Source organism: Chrysemys picta, chromosome 2, assembly GCF_011386835.1.
Source record: "Chrysemys picta bellii isolate R12L10 chromosome 2, ASM1138683v2, whole genome shotgun sequence".
Classification (NCBI taxonomy): domain Eukaryota; kingdom Metazoa; phylum Chordata; order Testudines; family Emydidae; genus Chrysemys; species Chrysemys picta.
In genome coordinates, this window is record NC_088792.1 from 128,156,298 (window position 1) to 128,177,603 (window position 21,306).

The 21,306-nt window shown below is 46.0% G+C and overlaps 1 protein-coding gene across 6 annotated transcripts in view; it reads left to right on the forward strand.

Annotated features, from left to right (window-relative positions):
- The window catches only part of ICE1 (interactor of little elongation complex ELL subunit 1), a 74,437-nt gene that overhangs the window by 11,642 nt on the left and 41,489 nt on the right, over positions 1-21,306 (forward strand). For all 6 annotated transcript variants that reach the window (XR_010598515.1, XR_010598516.1, XM_005312921.5 and 3 more), the window contains exons 2-10: positions 1,010-1,068; positions 2,991-3,025; positions 3,582-3,600; positions 4,536-4,647; positions 7,835-7,911; positions 11,488-11,525; positions 17,978-18,060; positions 18,375-18,414; positions 18,507-18,566. Coding sequence is in view for 4 of the 6 variants with exons in the window: in XM_005312921.5 (XP_005312978.1) it covers positions 1,010-1,068; positions 2,991-3,025; positions 3,582-3,600; positions 4,536-4,647; positions 7,835-7,911; positions 11,488-11,525; positions 17,978-18,060; positions 18,375-18,414; positions 18,507-18,566 (523 nt within the window). In the remaining 2 variants the exon portion in view is untranslated. The remainder of the gene's footprint in view (positions 1-1,009; positions 1,069-2,990; positions 3,026-3,581; positions 3,601-4,535; positions 4,648-7,834; positions 7,912-11,487; positions 11,526-17,977; positions 18,061-18,374; positions 18,415-18,506; positions 18,567-21,306) is intronic.

The window sequence follows — 21,306 nt, forward strand, 5'->3', positions numbered from 1 at the left end:
TAGCCTCTTCTGTTTCCGTCTGGCCTCCGGTGGAGGCTTACGTTACTGCGTCTGACCTGAGGTAGGTACTCCGAAGCAGCTGATGCTGCCGTACTGTGATTAACGCACGTTAAAAAAATTAATGCGTTAATTGTGGTGTGCGTTAATCGCACGCTTTAACGGCAGTTAATTGACAGCCCTAATCTAAACTGTATTCTTAAATTTATTCACCTAAAAATGGGTTATTGCTGATTATGCACTTTAAATGACTTTAAAAACAAACTTTGTATTTGGGGATAATCTAAGCACTATACCCAGATGTACAGACACTCTTTTCTTAACCTGTGTACTATATAATTTTTTAACAGTTACTAATTCTTTCTCTCTAAGTGGCAGAAGCCTCCGCAATAAATCTTGGGAATAGTGTTTGCAAAGTAAAGAGTAGTGCTGGATTTCTAAGAGGCTGAAATATTGTGTATTTGTCAAAGTTTGGTTTGTTTAAACTGGTCTAACTATCCAGAGTCCAGAATGGCAGAGCAGTTTTCCAGTAAACTGTCTTCTTTACCTCATCTTTCAATTCACATACTTTTGGATTTCGGCAGTGTTCATTTAAGAGTCCATATGGAAATTTGGATCTTCAATTTTTCATTATAATTTCTTAAAACTCAGAGGCCCATATTTTCAGCAGTATTTATAAATCCATTTCACGTTTTAGATGAAAGATAGGCTTCTCCGATAGGATGTTTTTTAAAGAAAGTTTGAATTGGGAATGAGCATTAGCATTATCAGAAATACTTGAATTGTAAATTAGAAAATCAGTGGGCATAGATAAATTAAGAGAACTGCATTATGGTTTAGTTTAGTTTGTCAGGATTTAATGTGGGGCATAAAAGAAAAAACGCATTAGGTTAACCAGTCAACTTGAAAATATATAGAATGTTAACAAGTTTCCTCAGTTTGGGGCGTCTATAGTGTCTGTGTACTATTGGTGTAAAATTTCTTTGCCAACGTGAGATTTTTTTCCTTACAGAATTTAAATGAATATGTAGCTGCATTAATTGCACTGAAGCAAAAAATAATTGACACAGAGTAAGTACAACTGATATATTTTACACAAATGTGTTTTTACTGTTTTAAGCTAGTAGTTTAAAAAATACATTTTATAGCATTATATGACTATTTTAATCTATTGTCCATTGTGGATGTTGGTCATCACAAAAAAGTAAAATGGGCATGGTTTCCTCAGGAAAGACCTCAGGCCTAAACTATAGAGTATTGCATTTCAGTTCTTACTTATAACATGTGAAGTGTGTAGAGAGGCTTAGCAATGTGTCTTCATTTTATTTTTAGACTTGCTGTCATTCTTGCTTACATGTCTGCACTACTATATACCCCTGTGCAGAAATTAATGCTGTGTGTGCAGAATTTCCTCCCCCCACTCCTCCAATGGGCTGCAGAGCTGCTGGCCACCACTAGGGTGCGCTGGATCCGGAAGAGCCAGCCCAGCTCACAAATAGAAGACACTGTAGGAGGGAGGGGCGAGAAGCTGGAGGGGTCCTGGCACAACTGAAGGAAGGAGGCAGCTGTACAAGCCTGGGACCCAGAATCAGGCTATTTCTCCTTCTGGATCCCAGAGCTCTGGGGGTTAGGGGGTGCAAGTTTTCGGGGCAGGGGGCATGGCTGTGCTCTGGGGAAGCAGGGGGTGCGAGTGTCTGGGCTGGGGGTGGCCCTGTGCTTGTGCTCTGGCAGAGGAGAGGGTGCAGGTGTCCGGGCTCTGCAGGGCCCCATAGCTGGGCTCTGGTGGGGAGGGGTTGTGTGTGTCTGGGTTTGGGGGGTGGGAGCACCCACAGCTGGGCTTTGGTGGCTAGAGAGTGTGTGCGAGTGTCTGGGCAGGTGGGGGCGCCCCCCCAAGTTGGGCTCTGGAGGATACGGGGTGCGGGTGTCTGGCCCCCCTGCTGGGCTCTTTGGTGGAGTGAGCTGAGAAACAGTCATTTCTTTACTTCTCTACTCCTGGGAGAATTATTTTGTGTCTGTATTGTTACAGCCATAGTTGCTGACAGGTATTTTGAAATAAATTACCAAAATAATTGAAAGTGGCATGATTAGTGTTGTTTTGACAAAATATGCAGTATTTTGCAGAATTTTTAATTTTTTTGGCACAGAATTCCCCCAGGAGTAACTACTTATATCAAATAAATGTTTGAAAGTAAAAGCATGTTCCTTTTTACCCAACATGCAGTAAGAAAATTTAGTGGAAAGCTTCTTTGGAAGCAGAGTCCAAGAATTAAGATTTTGTTCTAACATCCACTTTTTCTCAAGAAAATTTAGTTCTGTCATTTATAATAGGTATATCTCCATATATATTATATCTCATAGAGCTGGAAGGGACCTTGAAAGGTCATTGAGCCCAGTCCTCTGCCTTCACTAGCAGGACCAAGTACTGATTTTGCCCCAGATCCCTAAATGGGCCCCCCCAAGGATTGAACTCACAACCCTGGGTTTAGCAGGCCAATGCTCAAACCACTGAGCTATCCCTCCCCCATTAAGATGCTTATCCCTGTTACCAGTTGTCTATTATGTTAAATATAATATACTGGACTGAGGTGAATTCATCCGAAGAACCAAGACATAATTTAATTAAGAGAGGCTGTAGGTACTCTTAATAGCCTAAATTGAAAAGTGTTACTGAAGAAACTTAAATTGATAATGTAAGAAAAAATAAAGTTAATGACGTCAAATCCACAAGCTTAGAATTGTTTTCAGGTTTGACATTTTCAAAAAGCCTGACAAAATTAAAACTTCATGCTTGCATTGTTAAATTAAACAAAGGGGATTACTTATTTTTAGTTTGTAACTAAGCTGGGTTTGTAACCAATACAACTACTGTAAAGCTTTCTGCATTTCGGTATAATGAATAAGAAATGGAATCTTAAAACTTGATTGTCCAAGTTAGATTCAAAAACGAATTGAAAGATCACCCATGTAAACATCTTATTCTTTTCTTTTTACAGCTGTTTGCTGACAGAATATCAACAGAAGTGTAACGATATCCTTTGTTTCTGTATTTCTCTTAGTGTTTTGAACATTGAACACGTGAACATTTCATTTGACAGATAGGACTTTGGGGAATTTGTGAAGTTAAAAATTAAGGTTAGAAGCTTATTTGTAGCAATTACTACTTATTCTAAAGTATTGAACAACTGAAGCTAGAGTCTATGGGAAAAAATTGGACTTCAGAAGTGGAAACTTAACATGCCTGAGTGTTGGCAATTTCCTGTATTTTTTTTAAATTGTGTTTATAATAAGTGAAACTAGGGGTCGAGAATTATTGCTTCATGTGCTTAACGAAGTCAGTGATTCTACATAGATATTGGATTTTTTTCCAATGTATTCACTTCATACAATACTTTGTCATAGTGTAACAATTCTGTTGTACCATTAAACATTACTTTCGTTCCTCTGAGTCATCTTCCATTGGGAAGGGTGTGATGACTTGATATTTCTTCACAGTTGTTGGGATTCCAGCATACTATTTCCATTCTTAACACTTTTGAGAAAATGGTGATAAACCTATTAATTTTTTTTCCTTAACGAGTTATCACAGCTTCAGTTGGCTGAAAGGTAAGAACAAAATTCAGTTTTAGGTTTGTTTAAATCTCTGCTTTGTTTGGTAATTGTTCTGGAGTAGGAAAGAGAGGTATTTATCAATGCAAAGTAATGGACACTTACATGGCCATTGACTCCAGTTTTCAATATTCTCCCTGTGTAACTTAAACCTAAATGGCCTGTCATAGTAGTGGCAGCTGCCTGGGGCTGCCCTTTGGCCCACACTGCTGTTTGAAATCTCTCCAGTGCTACAACTCCATCCTAGGCATGTCCACCATGCAAAGGCTTTGAAAGGATCCTCTGAGGGCAGACTTACGGCTATCTTCCACAATGTCTGTGCTGGGGTATCCTCCCCACAGCTAGATTCAGGATTTTGAGGCCTTTTTACATGACACAAAGGGGCCGAAGTGGAGGTGAGGATCTTGCCTCTGTTATGGGTTCAAAGTGAGGGGTCTAGGAACTCTCATGCATTCAGTGAAGAGGGCTGAATTACATTCTTATTTATGATCTGTGAGCCAGTATGGAAACTTAGGCTTACACACTCCACTCAGTTCTCTTTAAATCTGACCCAAATTTTCTATGAAGAAAGCATATTACATGGATAAATGCTAAGTTGGCTCACACACCAAGAATGTTCAAGTAGTTGGGGAGACTAGGTGGATAAGATATCTTTTATTGGACCAACTTCTGCTGGTGAAAGAGACAAGCGTTTGAGCTTACGCAGAGCTCTTCAGGGCGAGCAAAACAAATTACTACACTCACCTAGTCTCTAATATCCTGAGAACCACACAACTACAACAGTAAAGCAAACAAGTAGCTGGAGAGCATTTTCAACTGTCCTGTAGGGGAAAGCAAAGTAGCTGCTGTTTCAGGAAATACAGCACTGAGTTCAGACTTGAACAAAATCCATGTTTTTTGGCCGCATGTTCTGTAGTCTTTGTCCATTTCAGAGAGAATAACACTCTTCGTCACCAAGTGGAACAGATGCTACAAAAAATCTCTCCTCTAGAAAAGTGTCAGCAAGAATTGGGGTCTCTGAAAGCAGAATTGGAAGAGAAAAAGGTATGCTGAAAAGTATGAGGATTGTTTAAAAGTTTTTGAAATCTTTTCTTAATAAATGCTTTGTTGCAACAGACTAGAGGATTTTTTGCCACTAGTTTTACTGCCGGTATCTTAACTTTAGCAGTGACAACAAAACATCTTGGAGTGATCTCACCTCTCCCTCAAACTGCTTGGCAGCTCTGAGTCATAAATTTTCAAATTCTGTCACGTTTACTCTGAACGTAGATCTATTGTAATGGTGTTATTGCCATTGAGTAGTACCTTTACTGTGAAAGTAACATAGCAGAATCGGACCAACACTGCTAGGACAGCCTTTCTAGACTTGTGGGGGGAGGGCAATTTACAGCTCTACTATACTTCATAAACATTTAGGTTACCCTCTTTAATGTGAGGCTTAACATTAAGTGTAACAAACTGTACAGAATGTCCCCAATATCTAGTTAAGGGTAGAGATATTAATACGTAACTTCAGAATTTATAACGTACATGGCTTGCATACATGTGGGCCTATCATTTTTCAAGCTAAGCTGACTCATTACTTGGATGGAAGACAATTCAGTCCCCAGGGTGCCGCGGTACTAAGTTTTGTCCATTGAATATGAGGCATTCTTAGAGCGGAGATATTGAAAGTGCAGTGGTAATTATTTGAAGATTGTTGATGCTTTCAAACTCATGGAAATGACACCCTGTGGCGTTTCAAGCACAGAATCCTCTTTCAATGCTGTCTAGTTGGACTGCCTGTGTGTGCCCTCTAGTGGCATTAAATGTGTGCTTGAGACTACATAAGAAATAGCAGCATCCACCTGGCTCTGTGCCTTCACCTGCGCTATGGAGAGTACTCAAAGAACCCTTTGCAGTATCTGCAAAAACAATGAGGCGTCCTTGTGGCACCTTAGAGACTAACAAACTTATTTGGGCATAAGCTTTCATGGGCTAAAACCCACAGCTCATGAAAACTTATGCCCAAATAAATTTGTTAGTCTCTAAGGTGTCACAAGGACTCCTTGTTGTTTTTGCTGATACAGACTAACACGGCTATCACTCTGAAACCTGTTTGCAGTGTCTGGATCTGCACCACAGACCCTTTCTTTCTATGCTTTTATTACATATAATTAAGTAGTTCTAGATATTACAAATTGCATGTTGTTGAGTGTTCAGGGTCTTGCGTTAGTAAAAGAACCATGTAGAGGGTTCATATACTGTGCCTTGTGCCAATTTATTTTCCCTGAATTGGACGTCTGTGTCCAGTGTGTTTTCAGCCTGGGGGAGAACACCGTCTAGCACAGTGTTTGGAATGCAAAGCATTCATGCCAGAGACCCTTGGTACAGACAACTTTGGCACTGGGCAAAGTCCTCAAGACTTAGACTGAAACTCTAGAGGGTTGGGGTGTCATGTATTGTCCACAATGAATAGCTCCACTTTCTGCCCATGTTAGGCAGTGAGTGAAGTGTTCCCTTTAATTGGTATATGAAATGATTCCTCCAGTGTGGGTAATCTATAAAATGGGTTGACATCCTTTGGAATGAAAGCTTCTATATAAATATAAAGTAATAATGTATTGTTATTTTTAGCCAATCTATTGAGGGCATTTAGTGCCTCTTTGAGCTACTAAGATACTTTATAAAAGAATTGTGGGTTGTCTTTGAAGGTTAATGTTGTTTTGTGTTAAGCTTCTAGTAATGTTTTGTGTGCAAACTGTATACATTAGAGCAAGAAGACTTTTTAGATGTTCTAGCCCACCCCTCTGCCATTGTTCTTTTGAAAATACTTCCAGCATACTGATTATACTGGATCCCCGCTCTTAAAGGCTCATAACTCTATTGTGTGACTAGAGCCTGATTTTCGTAGCAAGAGAGTTTTGAGGGCTGCTACCTTACAACACCTGATAGTATATTCCATTTTGTGTTGGAATGGTACAGACCCTACTACTGAGAGTTCCTTTTCCTTTTCTCTGGTTCTGATAGTAGTGCTCATCTTCATTATTGCTCTTTCCATAGTCATTTTAATTTGGCTCAGCCTGATGAAGTTAAGCATTTGGAGAGTTTTCTAGCATTTGAATATGGGTTACTTGACCTAATTTGATCCTTTTGCCTTCCTCAACCTATAATATATTTGAATACTTCGAGGAGAAATTTTCAGCATCTTTTGCTGTGCTTGGGTGCCTGGATATTTGGATGATTGTGACAAAGTCTGAATTTTTTGTCAGATTTTTATGAATCCTATATGAGTCGTTGGGGCCTGGCAAATGAAAGGGCTTGCTTCCAGGAGACTGTTACAGGCTGGGGCATTGATGAGACTCTGACAGGCAAGTAGCAGATAGACTATTGCATAGGATTCTCAACTGTTCTAGCTGTTATGGAGAGACCTTGCTTTTTAGTATAGGGAAGGTATTAGAGAAGTCCAAATGGAGTGGAAGGATCATACCACTTTACATTACTTGATTTGTACTGTGTGACTGGTAAAAATATTACATGTTTTTACTTAACAGAAGCTCTGGCTTCTTGAGGCTTCAGTACATATCTTGCTGGAGTGCTGAACTCTCCAGCACCTATACTCCTTAGGAGAGATGGGGTATGCCCAGAGTTGTAGAAGTTATGCTTTACTTCTCATGGCAGTTTGAACACTGGTTCTTGCTCGCTATTGGTTGCTTGACTTTGCCTTTAATAGTTTTTCTTATTTCATTGTTTGGCTGAGGCTGTCTTTTGTAGGAGTATCCATAAATGTGTTTTAATCTCCAAGTGTGGGAATTTTCTAGGTTTATTAACTAATGCCTTTGGAGAAAACAATTACCTTTAAATCATGGTTTCTGATTTTATACATTGGATTAAATCCACACTTATGTATTCACTGTAGACAGTAGTTTGTGGATTTACTTCTAAGTGGTGCTGGCACCTGTTCAGCAAGGGCAGAATGTACCATCCACAGTGTTCACACTCTGCAATTTTAACGTTGAGTTTCCATCTAGTTAAGTGCTGGGAACGCAGACAAATACAGCTGCCACAGCTTATACCTTCAGAGAACACGAATCATAGGTGAAACACTTCCTTTTCTAATTTATTTTTATTCCTGGGTAGAGTGTGTTCCTTGTGATCACTGTCCATTTATGTACTGTAGAAAAGGCAAAACTCTGCCAACCCACTGTTTTCTGTCCACTATAAGGATATGCTTTATTGTCATTTTCTTTAGAGTTCTCTCAAGATTTATCAGCAGACTCATCTGGAATATGCTCGGGTGAAAGAAGAAATTGCTAGAAGTGATTCTGTGTAAGTGAGTCATTCTTTTCTAAGAACTTACTCTTGTCTATCATTTCTATGGAAATGCACAAGCTACCTGTAAATTGTCAATAGAGATTGTGTTTATTTGTATTTACTCTCTTTATATGCAAATATAATGGGGGAGGTGGCATCAACACCTATTGTTAAGGTTCCCTAATGCTTCCCATGGTAAGACCCTATTTTCAGTTGTTTCTGACTTGCTAGGTTTTAACAATTTTGTGCTGAAATTTTCCTTTATCCTGAAACATGGAAAACTGTAGTTTTATTTTGAAAGTTTCAACAAAGATGGTGCAGCCATTTGAGAGTCAGAGCATGTAGCTGGCATACTGAAAATAGAAGTGTAGCTGTAGTGGTGTGAGGGGCTAGCTGCCCCGAGTATGTACCTGTGGTCTCAGAAGGGATCGTACTTGGCGTAGCTAGCCTGTTGCACCACCACAGCTGCACTTCTATTTTTAGTGATCTATCTCAGTCAGAGCTAATGTGGATATGTCTCCTCCAGCTGGAATTTACATCTTCCAGCTCCAGTGCAGATATACCCTTAATAAAACCTTAAGTTGATGTAACTAAAGTAAGATTTGGATTTTGTGTAATGACTTCACTTTGCACTTCCTTAGTGGCTATGGAATTCTATAGGAATAAATGACAGCACAGAAGATCTATAAAATTAACATTGTTTTGTTCTGTAAATATTGTTGTAATGCTAATTTCACTGTCTGCCTGTGTAATATCTAACTACTTATTTTCTTATAAATGCATTAGTTCATTTTGTTGTTTGACCTGGAAACTGGCTCCCCTGAAGGACTAAGCATCGATTCATAGATTCTAGGACTGGAAGGGACCTCGAGAGGTCATAGAGTCCAGTCCCCTGCCCTCATGGCAGGACCAAATACTGTCTAGACCATCCCTGACACACATTTATCTAACCTACTCTTAAATATCTCCAGAGATGGAGATTCCACAACTTCCCTAGGCAACTTATTCCAGTGTTTAACCACCCTGACAGTTAGGAACTTTTTCCTAATGTCCAACCTAAACCTCCCTTGCTGCAGTTTAAGCCCTTTGCTTCTTGTTCTGTCCTTAGAGGCTAAGGTGAACATGTTTTCTCCCTCCTCCTTATGACACCCTTTTAGATACCTGAAAACTGCTATTATGTCCCCTCTCAGTCTTCTCTTTTCCAAACTAAACAAACCCAATTCTTTCAGCCTTCCTTCAAAGGTCATGTTCAAGACCTTTAATAATTCTTGTTGCTCTTCTCTTGACCCTCTTCAATTTCTCCACATTTCTTGAAATGCGGTGCCCAGAACTGGACACAATACTCCAGTTGAGGCCTAACCAGCGCAGAGCAGAGCGAAAGAATGACTTCTCGTGTCTTGCTCACAACACACCTGTTAATGTATCCCAGAATCATGTTTGCTTTTTTTGCAACAGCATCACCCTGTTGACTCATATTTAGCTTGTGGTCCACTATAACTGCTAGATCTCTTTCTGCTGTACTCCTTCCTAGACAGTCTCTTCCCATTCTGTATGTGTGAAACTGATTGTTCCTTCCTAAGTGGAGCACTTTGCATTTGTCTTTGTTAAACTTCATCCTGTGTACCTCAGACCATTTCTCCAATTTGTCCAGATCATTTTGAATTATGACCCTATCCTCCAAAGCAGTTGCAATCCCTCCCAGTTTGGTATCATCCGCAAACTTAATAAGCGTACTTTCTATGCCAATATCTCAGTCGTTGATGAAGATATTGAACAGAGCCGGTCCCAAAACAGACTCCTGCAGAACCCCACTTGTAACACCTTTCCAGCAGGATTGGGAACCATTAATAACTACTCTGAGTATGGTTATCCAGCCAGTTATGTACCCACCTTATAGTAGCCCCATCTAAGTTGTATTTGCCTAGTTTATCGATAAGAATATCATGCGAGACTGTGTCAAATGCCTTACTAAAGTCTAGGTATACCACATCCACCGCTTCTCCCTTATCCACAAGGCTCGTTATCCTATCAAAGAAAGCTATCAGATTGGTTTGACATGATTTGTTCTTTACAAATCCATGCTAGCTATTCCCTATCACCTTACAACCTTCCAAGTGTTTGCAGATGATTTCCTTAATTACTTGCTCCATTAACTTCTGTGCCAGGGAAGATAAACTAACTGGTCTGTAGTTTCCTGGGTTGTTTTTATTTCCCTTTTTATAGATGGGCACTATTTTTGCCCTTTTTCAGTCTTCTGGAATCTCTCCCGTCTCCCATGATTTTCCAAAGATAATAGCTAGAGGCTCAGATACCTCCTCTATTAGCTCCTTGAGTATTCTAGGATGCATTTCATCAGACCCTGGTGACTTGCAGGCATCTAACTTTTCTAAGGAATTTTTAACTTGTTGTTTTTTTATTTTATCTTACAAACCTACCCCCTTCCCATTAGCATTCACTATGTTAGGCATTCCTTCAGACTTCTCAGTGAAGACCGAAAAAAAGAAGCTTAAAGGTTCAGCTGTCTTTGACTAAAATGTGTGTAGTCTTTTATCTCTTCTATAAAATCTGGGTCAAAAACAGTAATCATGGGAATCTTAATATAATGTGGGCCTTTGCTGTGAGGAAAAAATTACAGCAGGGTTGGATGTTAAGCCCTCAAATTGGGATATGCTCTGCTCTCTGCCCCGGACCCACCCCCAGCTGTGGCTCTGGCCTCTGCCCCTGGCTCCCAGCCTGACTGTGACTGCAGCCCCAGCTTTGGTAGTGCATGGACAGTGGTAAGGGGGGACACAGGGTAAAAAGTTAGGGGTCTGGAGCACATGACTTATGAGGAGAGGCTGAGAGAACTGGGATTGTTTAGTCTCCAGAAGAGAAGAATGAGGGGGGATTTGATAGCAGCCTTCAACTACCTGAAGGGGGGTTCCAAAGAGGATGGAGCTCGGCTGTTCTCAGTGGTGGCAGATGACAGAACAAGGAGCAATGGTCTCAAGTTGCGGTGGGGGAGGTCCAGGTTGGATATCAGGAAAAACTATTTCACTAGGAGGGTGGTGAAACACTGAAATGCGTTACCTAGGGAGGTGGTGGAGTCTCCTTCCTTGGAGGTTTTTAAGGCCCGGCTTGACAAAGCCCTGGTTGGGATGATTTAGCTGGGAATTGGTCCTGCTTTGAGCAGGGGGTTGGACTAGATGACCTCTTGAGGTCCCTTCCAACTCTGATATTCTATGATTCTATGAAGTTTGGGGATTATTGTTATAGATAGGGTAGCTAAAGCACAGACAAGTTAAGGCCAAATATTCAAACTGTTGCTTCAGGTAAAGTATCTACATTCTAAATACATATTTAGATACCTCGCTTAGTGGCCTGATTTCTCCTCCTCCCCTCCCCCCTGCGAATTTGAGCATTTCTGAAAAACAGTTAAGTCCGTAAATTTAGGTACCCAGGTTAAAAGCTTTTGGTTTAAATAATTTAATCTATGAAATGCTGAGTGTACTTTCTACACAAAAACTGTTGGATTGATTTGTAAAGCAGATGGTCTCTTATGCAGCATGGTGAGATCTAAATATAGAATATTTTTTTTATTTTGATGATCAGGAAGAAGAAACTGGAAGCCAAAGTGAAGAAACTGGAAGGTAATTGTCACTTTCATATTCAATTTACAATATTAGTGACTCATTTAATCTTTTTTAAACCTTTTATTAAGGCAAAGTTAAAATAGAACATTAACATACTACATGACTTATTCAGGATCAGGTTAATATTTAAAGAACTTGGCTAAAATTCTGGCTTGATGGCTGGGGAGCCTGCCCCCTTTGACTACACTACAAAGGTTTTGTGACAAAGTCCCTCCTCTATCTTGGTGGGTCCTGCACTTATTGGCGGATTTTCTTGCCTCAGAGATTCACCATGTGAGTTGGGCAACAGCCCAGAGACCTTCCCCTCTGGAAGAACCCACAGTCCAGGTCAATTGGGAGGTTTGGGGGGAACGCGGGCCCGCCCTCTACTCCGGGTTCTAGCCCAGGGCCCTGTGGACTGCAGCTGTCTATAGTGCCTTCTGTAACAGCTGCATGACAGCTACAACTCCCTGGGCTACTTCCCCATGGCCTCCTCCAAACACCTTCCTTATTCTTACCACAGGACCTTCCTCCTGGTGTTTGATAACGCTTGTGCTCCTCAGTCCTCCAGCAGCACACCCTCTCACTCTCAGCTCCTTGCGCCTCCTGCTCCCAGTTCCTCACACTCGCACCACAAACTGAAGTGAGCTCCTTTTAAAACCCAGGTGCCCTGATTAGCTTGCCTTAATTGATTCTAGCAGCTTCTTCTTAATTGACTCCAGGTGTCCTAATTAGCCTGCCTGCCTTAACTGGTTCTAGCAGGTTCCTGATTACTCTAGTGCAGCCCCTGCTCTGGTCACTCAGGGAACAGAAACCCTGTCTGACCTGGGAATCATAGATCACTCTCCTGTAGCCCTCTGGCCTGGAGAGAGGGGGCTGCTCCTCCTCTTTCTCTGCTACTTGCTTGCTGGCTGGCTGCTAGATCCACCCACACCCTTGGGTGCTGCTGCTCCAGCTACAGCCCCTTGGGGGGGGCCTGCTGGCCCACTCCCCAGAGGAGGGGAGGGAGAGACCCCAACCATTGCTCCTGCTGCTGGGGATGCCGCCACCACCACCTCCACCTGAGAAGGGTCCTTCCTGCTGGCCACCAGACTATCGCCTGGAGCTGCTGTTTTTGCTGCTGGGGAGCTGCTGGAGCCCTGAGGAGAAGAAGAGGACCATCTGCCAGTGGGGGAGCGCGTAGGAATTCTACAGACCACCGTGGAGGGGGCCCTCCCGGACTGAGTAACTTTTGAACTGTGCTCTTGTGGTGGGGATCTAGATTGTGTTTGTGGAGACACAGGGGGTGTGGCGTGGAGCCTGCCCCCTGGTCCATCTGTGTCCCCCCCCCGACCCCCACCACCACCATCATCGTTGCCCCCTCCACCACCCCCACTGGCTACTCACCATCTGCCTTGGGCTCCCGCCTCTAGGACTCAGCTGCTCCCCAAGGCTTGCCACGCCCTGTTGCCACCATTGGGCCTGATACAGCAGCCAGCTTCCAAGGACTTTCTTTTTTGTTGCAAGCGCACGTGGGTGCACGTGCCCCCCCTTTTTTGGACTGACCCTCTCCCCCCTACAGCAAGCCCCCAGCTTTGCCCCTGTTACCTACCCATTTGCCCCTTACTGCCTTTTGCCCCTCCCCCTTGCCCCAGCCCCTCGCTAGCTCCAATTTGTTTGCCTGCCCCGCCCTTTCCCTCTGCTGCCTTTGTTTGACCCGCCCCAGCCTCTGAAGCGAGCCCCATGGTTCCTCTGCCCCATTTCCCACCTGGTTGCTCCTTTCACCCTGTGGTCCCCTTGCCCTGATTAGCCCCTCCCCTCGTGCGCCCATGTCCCCTCCTATGCGCTTGTGCCCCTCCCTGTTTTAGTTTTGATTCTGTCTCACTGCACCCCCTAATGCTGTTATCTCCTCCCTTCCTTGGTGCAACAAGAGGAGCCGGAAACCTTCCCTGAGTCGGTGACTGGCCGCTAGCCCTTGATAGCCCCCCATCCACCCCTCCCCCTTTTTTGGTGCCCTCCTCCCCTGCCTACAGCCTAGCAGGGAGGAGTGGTCGACCTGCTTCCCCTTTCCCTACCCCCCCTCCAGTGTTTGCTCTCCCCCCGTCCTCATTATGGCAGGGGATGAGGAGAATGAGACCCCTCGGGCAGACCCTGCTGCCCCTCCTCCACCCTCCCCACCATCACCCCCCCAGCCTCTACCTCAACCGCCGCTGCCGAGCCACCTACTACCACCACTGCTGGAGTGCCGGCAGCGGTGGGTAACGAGGTGACCTCCGCTGCTGCCACGTCCCTCGCCCCCTCTGACTCTGGGGGAGTCCCCCCCAGCCGGCAGGAAGGGCCAGGGCACGAACAAGAGTAAAGGCCCCGCTAAAAAAGCCAGGCCCTCCATGGCAGGGGGTGCCCCCACTGCCGCGGCCCCGCAACAGGCCGCAGCATCCCTCCCTGCTGTTCCCTCCACCAGCTCTATGGGTGTCCCACCCCCAGCTCCCAAAGCATACGCCCAGGTGGCGGCGGCGGCCCCCCCGCCTGCCGCTACGTCATCTCCCCCATCCACCAACTCTGCTACCATCTATAGCGGCCGGGGCCTCTTCCCCACCTTGACCAGGAAGCACGGCGTCCTGGTACCCGCCTCGCCCCACGTGGAGACCTACGTGCGGGCGCTGGCGAGGGTGGTGGGGTCCACGGCCATTGTGGCGGCCTCCAAGATGTACGGAAAGCTCGTCGTCTTCCTAGCATCGGAGGCCGCCGCCCAGGAGGCAGTGGAGAAGGGCCTGGTGGTGGGGGGCGTGTATGTCCCCCTGGAGCCACTAGAAGACCTGGGCGCCCGACTGGTCCTGACTTCTGTCCCTCCCTTCCTTCCATATGCCGCCCTGTTACCCGCCCTCTCTACCCTGGGGAGGCCGATCTCTGTGGTCAGCCCTTTCCCATTGGGCTGCAAAGACCCCGCCCTCCGTCACGTCCTCTCGTTCCGCCGGCAGGTACAGTTACAACTGCCGCCGGCGGCACGTGCCGGTGAGGCGCTCGAGGGGTCCTTCTTGGTCCCCTACCAGGGGGCCCGCTACCGGGTACATTATTCAACGGGGGAGGCCCGGTGCTACCTCTGCTGGGCGATGGGACACGTCCGGAGGGACTTCCCTTTGGCCCGGCACGGAGGGACATCCGGGAGCCCCGACAGGGCGCCGGCCCCGTCATTGCCGATGCCCCTAGCTGCCCGGCGCCTGAAGCCGCCCCTCCTCCTTTCCGGCCCACCAATGCTCCCGCTTGGGCCCAAGGGGTATCTCCCCCAGTGCGCCTAGACGAGCGAGAGGGCCCCGCCTCTGCCACCTGCGATCTGGCGGGGCCTGTGGAGGAGGGTGAGGTAGGGATATCGCCGGGCATAGAAGAGGGCATGCCCTAGAGAGAATCCTCCCTCCTACATGCTGCCCCACCATTACCTCCCCGAGTCCCTAAGCCTTCGCTCTTGCTCCCTGACCCAACTCCTGTTAGCCAGCCCCCGGATGATGCCATGGAGGGCTGGTCCTTAGTGCAGGGGAAGCGGGACAAGCGGAAGGCTCGAGCTCCGCTCCTTCCATCTGATGCGGTAGCCCCCCGGAAGACCAGGAAGGGGGGAACCGATGCTGAGCCTTCCGCTTTGCCCCCGGGTGGGTTTTGTCCACCATTGCCGGCTAGGGAAGACGTGGCAGCATCGGAGGAAATCACTACCCCTCCTCCGGTGTCCCTTCCTATGGAAACCCCTGATGGAGCCCCTCTCGCCCCCTTACAATCTGAAGCCCCTGCACGCACCAAGGAGCGTCGCCCTGGGGTGGTGGAAGGTGATCTCCCTTCTATTTATGAGGAGATCGAGGCCCTGGGTCTGACCCCGGTTACCCAGGGGGAGGACGCCCCTCTACCAGCGGGCCTCGATCTGAGTGACCTCGCCTCAGCCCCCCTTTCCCCGTATTCCGTCCCCTTACCCACTGCTTCCACTCCCGCCTCCGAGGAGCCCCTGGACTCTTCCACCATCCCAGCTGCAGATGGCACCCCGCTAGCGGCCGCCGAACCTCTTGAGGCGACGGCCAGTGCCACGCAACCGGGACCCGAGTCGCCAGGGGACTCCCTCATGGCTGAGGGACAGCCGACCCCCTTTCCGGGTGGGGGCCCCATCGTTGATTCTCCACCTACGGATGCCGTGGCCTTACCATCTGCCTTGGAGCACGAGTCTGGCATCGCCGAGGGCCCACCTCCCTCCCTGCAAATCCCTGAGCCCCTTTGTGGGGTGCCACCCCCCCCACCCAGTGGCCTGGCTGCTGAGGCCCCCGATCCCACTATCGCCCCTTCCCCTGTCCCTATTCCTGACTCCGACCCTGCCCCTGTCCCCGACCCCGTCCCTGTCCCCTCCACTTCCCATGATGCTATTGCCGCCCCTGGGGCTGTCTCCTTCCATATCCCAGCGGATGACCCCCAAGGAGCGGCCTTTGTTTTTCCCTGTCCCGACCCACCAGGGGCTGCTATTTTCCCTCCGCCGCCCCCCATTGAGCCAGGGTCTGAGGCGGGCCACGTGGCGCCAGCCCATCGGACACCACGTCGAGGGTCTGCCCCCTGCTTGCCCGTCTCGGTGGGCCACGGGGCTGTGACAGGGGCCCCGCTGGGGGATAGCCATAGATCAATAACCCCACCCCCTCATACGCTGAGAGAGGAGCTACGGGACTTCCTTGAGGACGTCCGTGGCTCCCGCAACAAGGTACAGCTTGCACTCCAGCGATGGGGGGATTTCCATCAGATCCTCCGGGCCGCGAGGGCCCTCATGGGGGAGGGTAAGAGGACCGGGAGGCAGGCCGCCGCGGCCTACCAACGGGTCCGCCTCTTCCGTGACTCCTTAATCGCTTATGGGGTAGGTCACGGATTGTTGCGCGGCCCGACGGAGGCCGTGGGTGTCTCTGCTAGCGAGGATCCCCCCCAGCCCTCCTCATGGCATCGATCATCTTCGCAACATTAAACACCCGGGGCTGTAGGATGGGTCTCCGCAGGAGCCAGGTGCTCTCCTTCCTTCAGGAGGGGGGGGTACTCTGTGATTTTCCTGCAGGAGACCCATACGGATCATAGAATCCTAGAATATCAGAGTTGGAAGGGACCTCAAGAGGTCATTTAGTCCAACCCCCTGCTCAAAGCAGGACTAATTCCCAGCTAAATCATCCCAGCCAGGGCTTTGTCAAGCCGGGCTTTAAAAACCTCCAAGAAAGGAGACTCCACCACCTCCCTAGGTAACGCATTCCAGTGTTTCACCACCTTCCTAGTGAAATAGTTTTTCCTGATATCCAACCTGGACCTCCCCCACTGCAACTTGAGACCATTGCTCCTTGTTCTGTCATCTGCCACCACTGAGAACAGCCGAGCTCCATCCTCTTTGGAACCCCCTTTCTACCAGACTCCTGTACCCCACTGGTCTGGGTCTGTCACAGTTTCTAAATGCCTATCCTCCTTTTGAGATAAGAGATAATGGTGTGATTGAGCAATTTGGTCAACATTTGCAAGGAAGGAGCAGATTTTTGAAAAATTATGCAGAAAAAGTCAAATGGATTTGGTCATGGGTTGGATGTAAGGAGGATAAGGAGTTGAAGACGACCTCCATTTTGCAGACCTGGGTGACATGGAGGATATATTAATGTCAGTCATAATGGAGAATGAAGGTAGGAGAAAGGGTTTGGGAAGAAAGATGATAGGCTTTGTTTTGGCTACTTTTATTGGCTCTAAAGCTGAAATATCTGAAGGATGATAAAGTTGAGAATGAACCATAGCATACACATCTATAGTGGAGAAGAGGCTTTTAGATGGTGCTTTACAATATGCAGAAATTAGACTATAACTCCAGAATCTCCTGAGGTATGTCAGGATGTCATAAATAATAAGTCATTACAATCAGTATCTTTGGTTTCAGCTCTATAATTTTGATTAGTCACCTTAATAAAGTCTCTCTAGGTCAGTGTTTGAGTACAAAGACCTTTGGTACCAGTGCTGAAACTGGATCATATTCAGCCTTAGTGCAAGTGAGCATGGCTCCCACTGAAGTCAAAGGGACTTGCATTTTATGTACTAGGACTGAATTTGACCAGATTCCTATGCAACATTAACACATTTTTATTTTTAATTTAACTTCTAATTCCCTAGCCCCTTCATTAAATAGGATAAATAGGGCATGTGAAAAATATCACCCAGCTTGGACCTGCCTTTCCTATTTGGGAAGTACGGGCCTGTATTTAAGTTCATGAGTGGTGGTTCATATTGTGATGCTTTGGTGTTGTCTTATTGTAACTTTAAATATACATCTAATCCTGGTAAAATACTTCAGAAGAAATCACACATACATTGATGGATCCCAGATAAACTTTCAAAGGTTAACAAATCAGAAATGCAGAAATGTAAGTGTGGATTCGTCACTTATATTTGCTGGTTTCAGGTACTTTGACTTGTGCATTAGTAGTCTCATGCCTGTGGTTCTTTTTCCTTAAATAAAGAGGCTGCAGCAAAGCATATGCAAGACTTCAGACAGTTGAAGACTGAAAAGAAAGTTCTTGAAAAGGAGCTAAAGAAATCACAGGTAGTAATTGGCAACTTTGGGGGGGAAAAATCTTTGTTGTATTTCTAAAAGAAAGTAGATACAATAACTGAATTTCATGAATATTTCAGCTTGAGGTATTCAACTATTTAATACTATAGTAAGGTCTTGAATTAGCTTGGTGATATTGAGTTACAACACTTAGTATTTTAGTTGCTGTTTCAGAACCTACACAGCATTTATAAAGTTAGTGCACTCTAAATAAATATTGACCAAAGCTCATTGGTCTTTTCATTGTAAATACTGTAAAATATATATGTATTGCATAGCAATTTAACATAATTAATGTTAAACAGGAAAAACATGATGACTTTCCCAAAGAGAAATGCAAAAAGGGTGAGTATCCAGTTTTTGTTTGCTTTCAGATTTATAGTTGTATTTAAATTGTTACTTTCTGTATATCATTAAACTGTCTTCATTCTTTTCAGTGTTAAAACATGCAGAGACACAGAGTGCAAGAGAAGATCCAGTAGCAAACATAGACAAAGGTACACTTCTGTTAGACTTTCTTCTGTGCAGTACAGATGGTTTGAAACATACTGTAATCCTGCAGAAATATATTTTGCTGTCTTGGCAGCAGTATTTTTAGCAGTGCAGATGGTTGGAAATGGATTTATAATGAATATATATTATAAGAGCAGAATTAGTTGGTATTCGGAATGAAAATCAATATACTTTTATGAGGGAATATACACTACTAAAGTTGATATGCAATTCATTTCCATTGTTTCATGCTGAGGAGGCTCTAAAGACTTATTTATTTTAAATTGTCACTTTTAAAACAATTTTTCACTTTTCATATGCAAACACCAGTTAACAATTACCCAAAATCCAGCCTGAAAACAAATCGACAGACTAAGATATCCCATCATCTCATTCCATTTTCCAGTGTCCTCAATTCAGATAATGAAGAGGCAAGTAAAGCAAATGATACAAAATATGAATTAAATCTTTGGTGTTCTTTGTCAAACTGACAGGCTATACCTTCCCCAAGGAGGCAAAAATCCAGGGAGAATGGCCTAAAAGAAGGGATATGAAAAATTTCTTCATAATGAATCACTTCTGCCTTGTACCTTGCATAAAGCTAACACATCTGCTGAATATTCAGTAGACCGTTCTGCTCTTTACCTCTCTAAGTCCAAATGGAAATTGCTGAGCAAGCAAAGCAAACAGTGTACTGACCGTAACCTTCTTCCAGAATGCATTTTAATTTTAATTGCTGAGGAGGGATTCCTCACTTTAAGTGAGGGTTACCTAACTCGTACTTTTGCAGCTCTCATATGCACTCTCACCCATGTGCTCTTTTTGAACACCAATTGTTTCATTTTTAAAAACTACTTACAAAATTTTGATGAACACAAAAACGGGGGAAAAGGAAACACTTTCCTTTTTTTTCTGACCAGTTCTATTCCTTGTTTTAGAGCAGGGGTCTCAAACACATGCGGCCCGTGGAGCTCCCCACGCCGCCCCCCCCCCCGTTACTTCCTGTCGCTGCCAAACTCCCCTCACCCCCGCCCCCCCCGAGTTATTTTCTGTGCCTGTTAAGCTCCCCGTGCGCTGCTCCCCAATGTTTGGGGCACCTGCCACCCCCCCGCGCCGCCCCCCTCCCTTCCCCCCCCCGGAGTGTCTCCTGGCACCCACTTGCTGCCTCCTCACTGCCCTGGAGCCTGCAGCACATGGTGACTCAGGAGCCTTGAATCCGCTCTGGTCTGCAGGCTGCTGGCTTCCGGCAGGTCCTAGTGTCCCTCTTCACTAGGGCCAGGGCAGGCTGCCCTTCCCCTGCCCTTCTGCCCTAGTCCTGAGCCTCTCTCTCCAGTGAGGTGCTGCCACCCTGGAGTCGCTCTAGGTAAGTGGCGCCAGGCCGGAGCCCCCTGCCACACCCTGCACCTCACCCCCTTGGTGCACCTCTCACCTCTCCTGTACCCCAACTCCCTGCACCCGACCCCCTGCCGCACCCTGCACCCCGACCCCCTGCCGCACCCCTCCTGCACCCCACACCCCAATTCCATGCCCTGAGCCCCCTGCTGCACACCTCCTGCACCTCAACTCCCTGCCCTGAGCCCCCATCACACCCTGCACCCCTCCTGCACCCTAACCCCCTCTCTGGAGCCCCTGCCACATCCCACACCCTCCTGCACCCCAACTCCCTGCTGCACCCCTCACCCCTCCTGCACCCCACACCCAAATTCCCTGCCCTGAGCCCCCGCCGTACCCTACACACCTCCTGCACCTCAACTCCCTACCCTGAGCCCCCATCACACCCTGCACCCCTCCTGCACTGCCTGGGGGCAGAGAGGGGGAAGGGGTTGGAATGGGGGGCAGGGAAGAGGTGGGGCAGGGGCAGGGCTTCATGGAAGGGGTGGAGTGGGGGTGGGGCTGGGGGCAGCAAGGGGTGGATGTCAGTGATGCGGCCCTCGGGCCAATGCACTAGTCCTCATGCGGCCCTCGTGGTCATTTGAGTTTGAGACCCCTGTTTTAGAGCATTTGTATATGACTTTAAGTGCAAAAAAAGTTTTAAAAATTTTTTTTTTTTTTCAAAATAAGTCTGACATTTGTTACTTATTGCTTGTTTGGTTTTGAAAACCCTAGTCAATTTGCATTTCACGTCATCCTTCTGTTTCTAATTTGGTGTGTTAAATTCAGTTTCAGGAAGTGGGAGGGCTTTGCTATTAATGAGAAGTTTGTTTGGAAAATAGCTGCTAAGTAGTTATCTCCGAATCAGAGAACCCATAAACGACAGGTGGTGGTGGAAAATACCTATTGTACATAATATGCCTATTTATGTGATAGAGGTCATGGTGAAGTGTGACATCACAGCAATTTTCATAACTGCAACAAAGCTACATGGTGGTAATCTGACACAAACTATCAAAAGCAAACATGTTCCAGCTAGTCTAAAATGTATTATGATGTCTTGAGTTGTGTTCTTCTCTACCAGTGACACTGATACAGGACACACTTAGGGTGCATGGAAAAAGGGATGGAAAATATTATACTGTTATTACATAAAACAGTGGTACACCCTCATCTGGGATACTTAGTTCAGTTCGGGTCACTGTATCTAAAAAGGATATAGCAGAAATAGAAGGATTCAGCAACAGTGATAGAAATGCTTAGACATGGAAAACATCCATATAAAGAGAGGGAAGATAGGGACAACTTATTTTATAATAGAGATCAAACTGAACGGATGTCATATAAATATACTCTTGTTATCATGAGCTCATG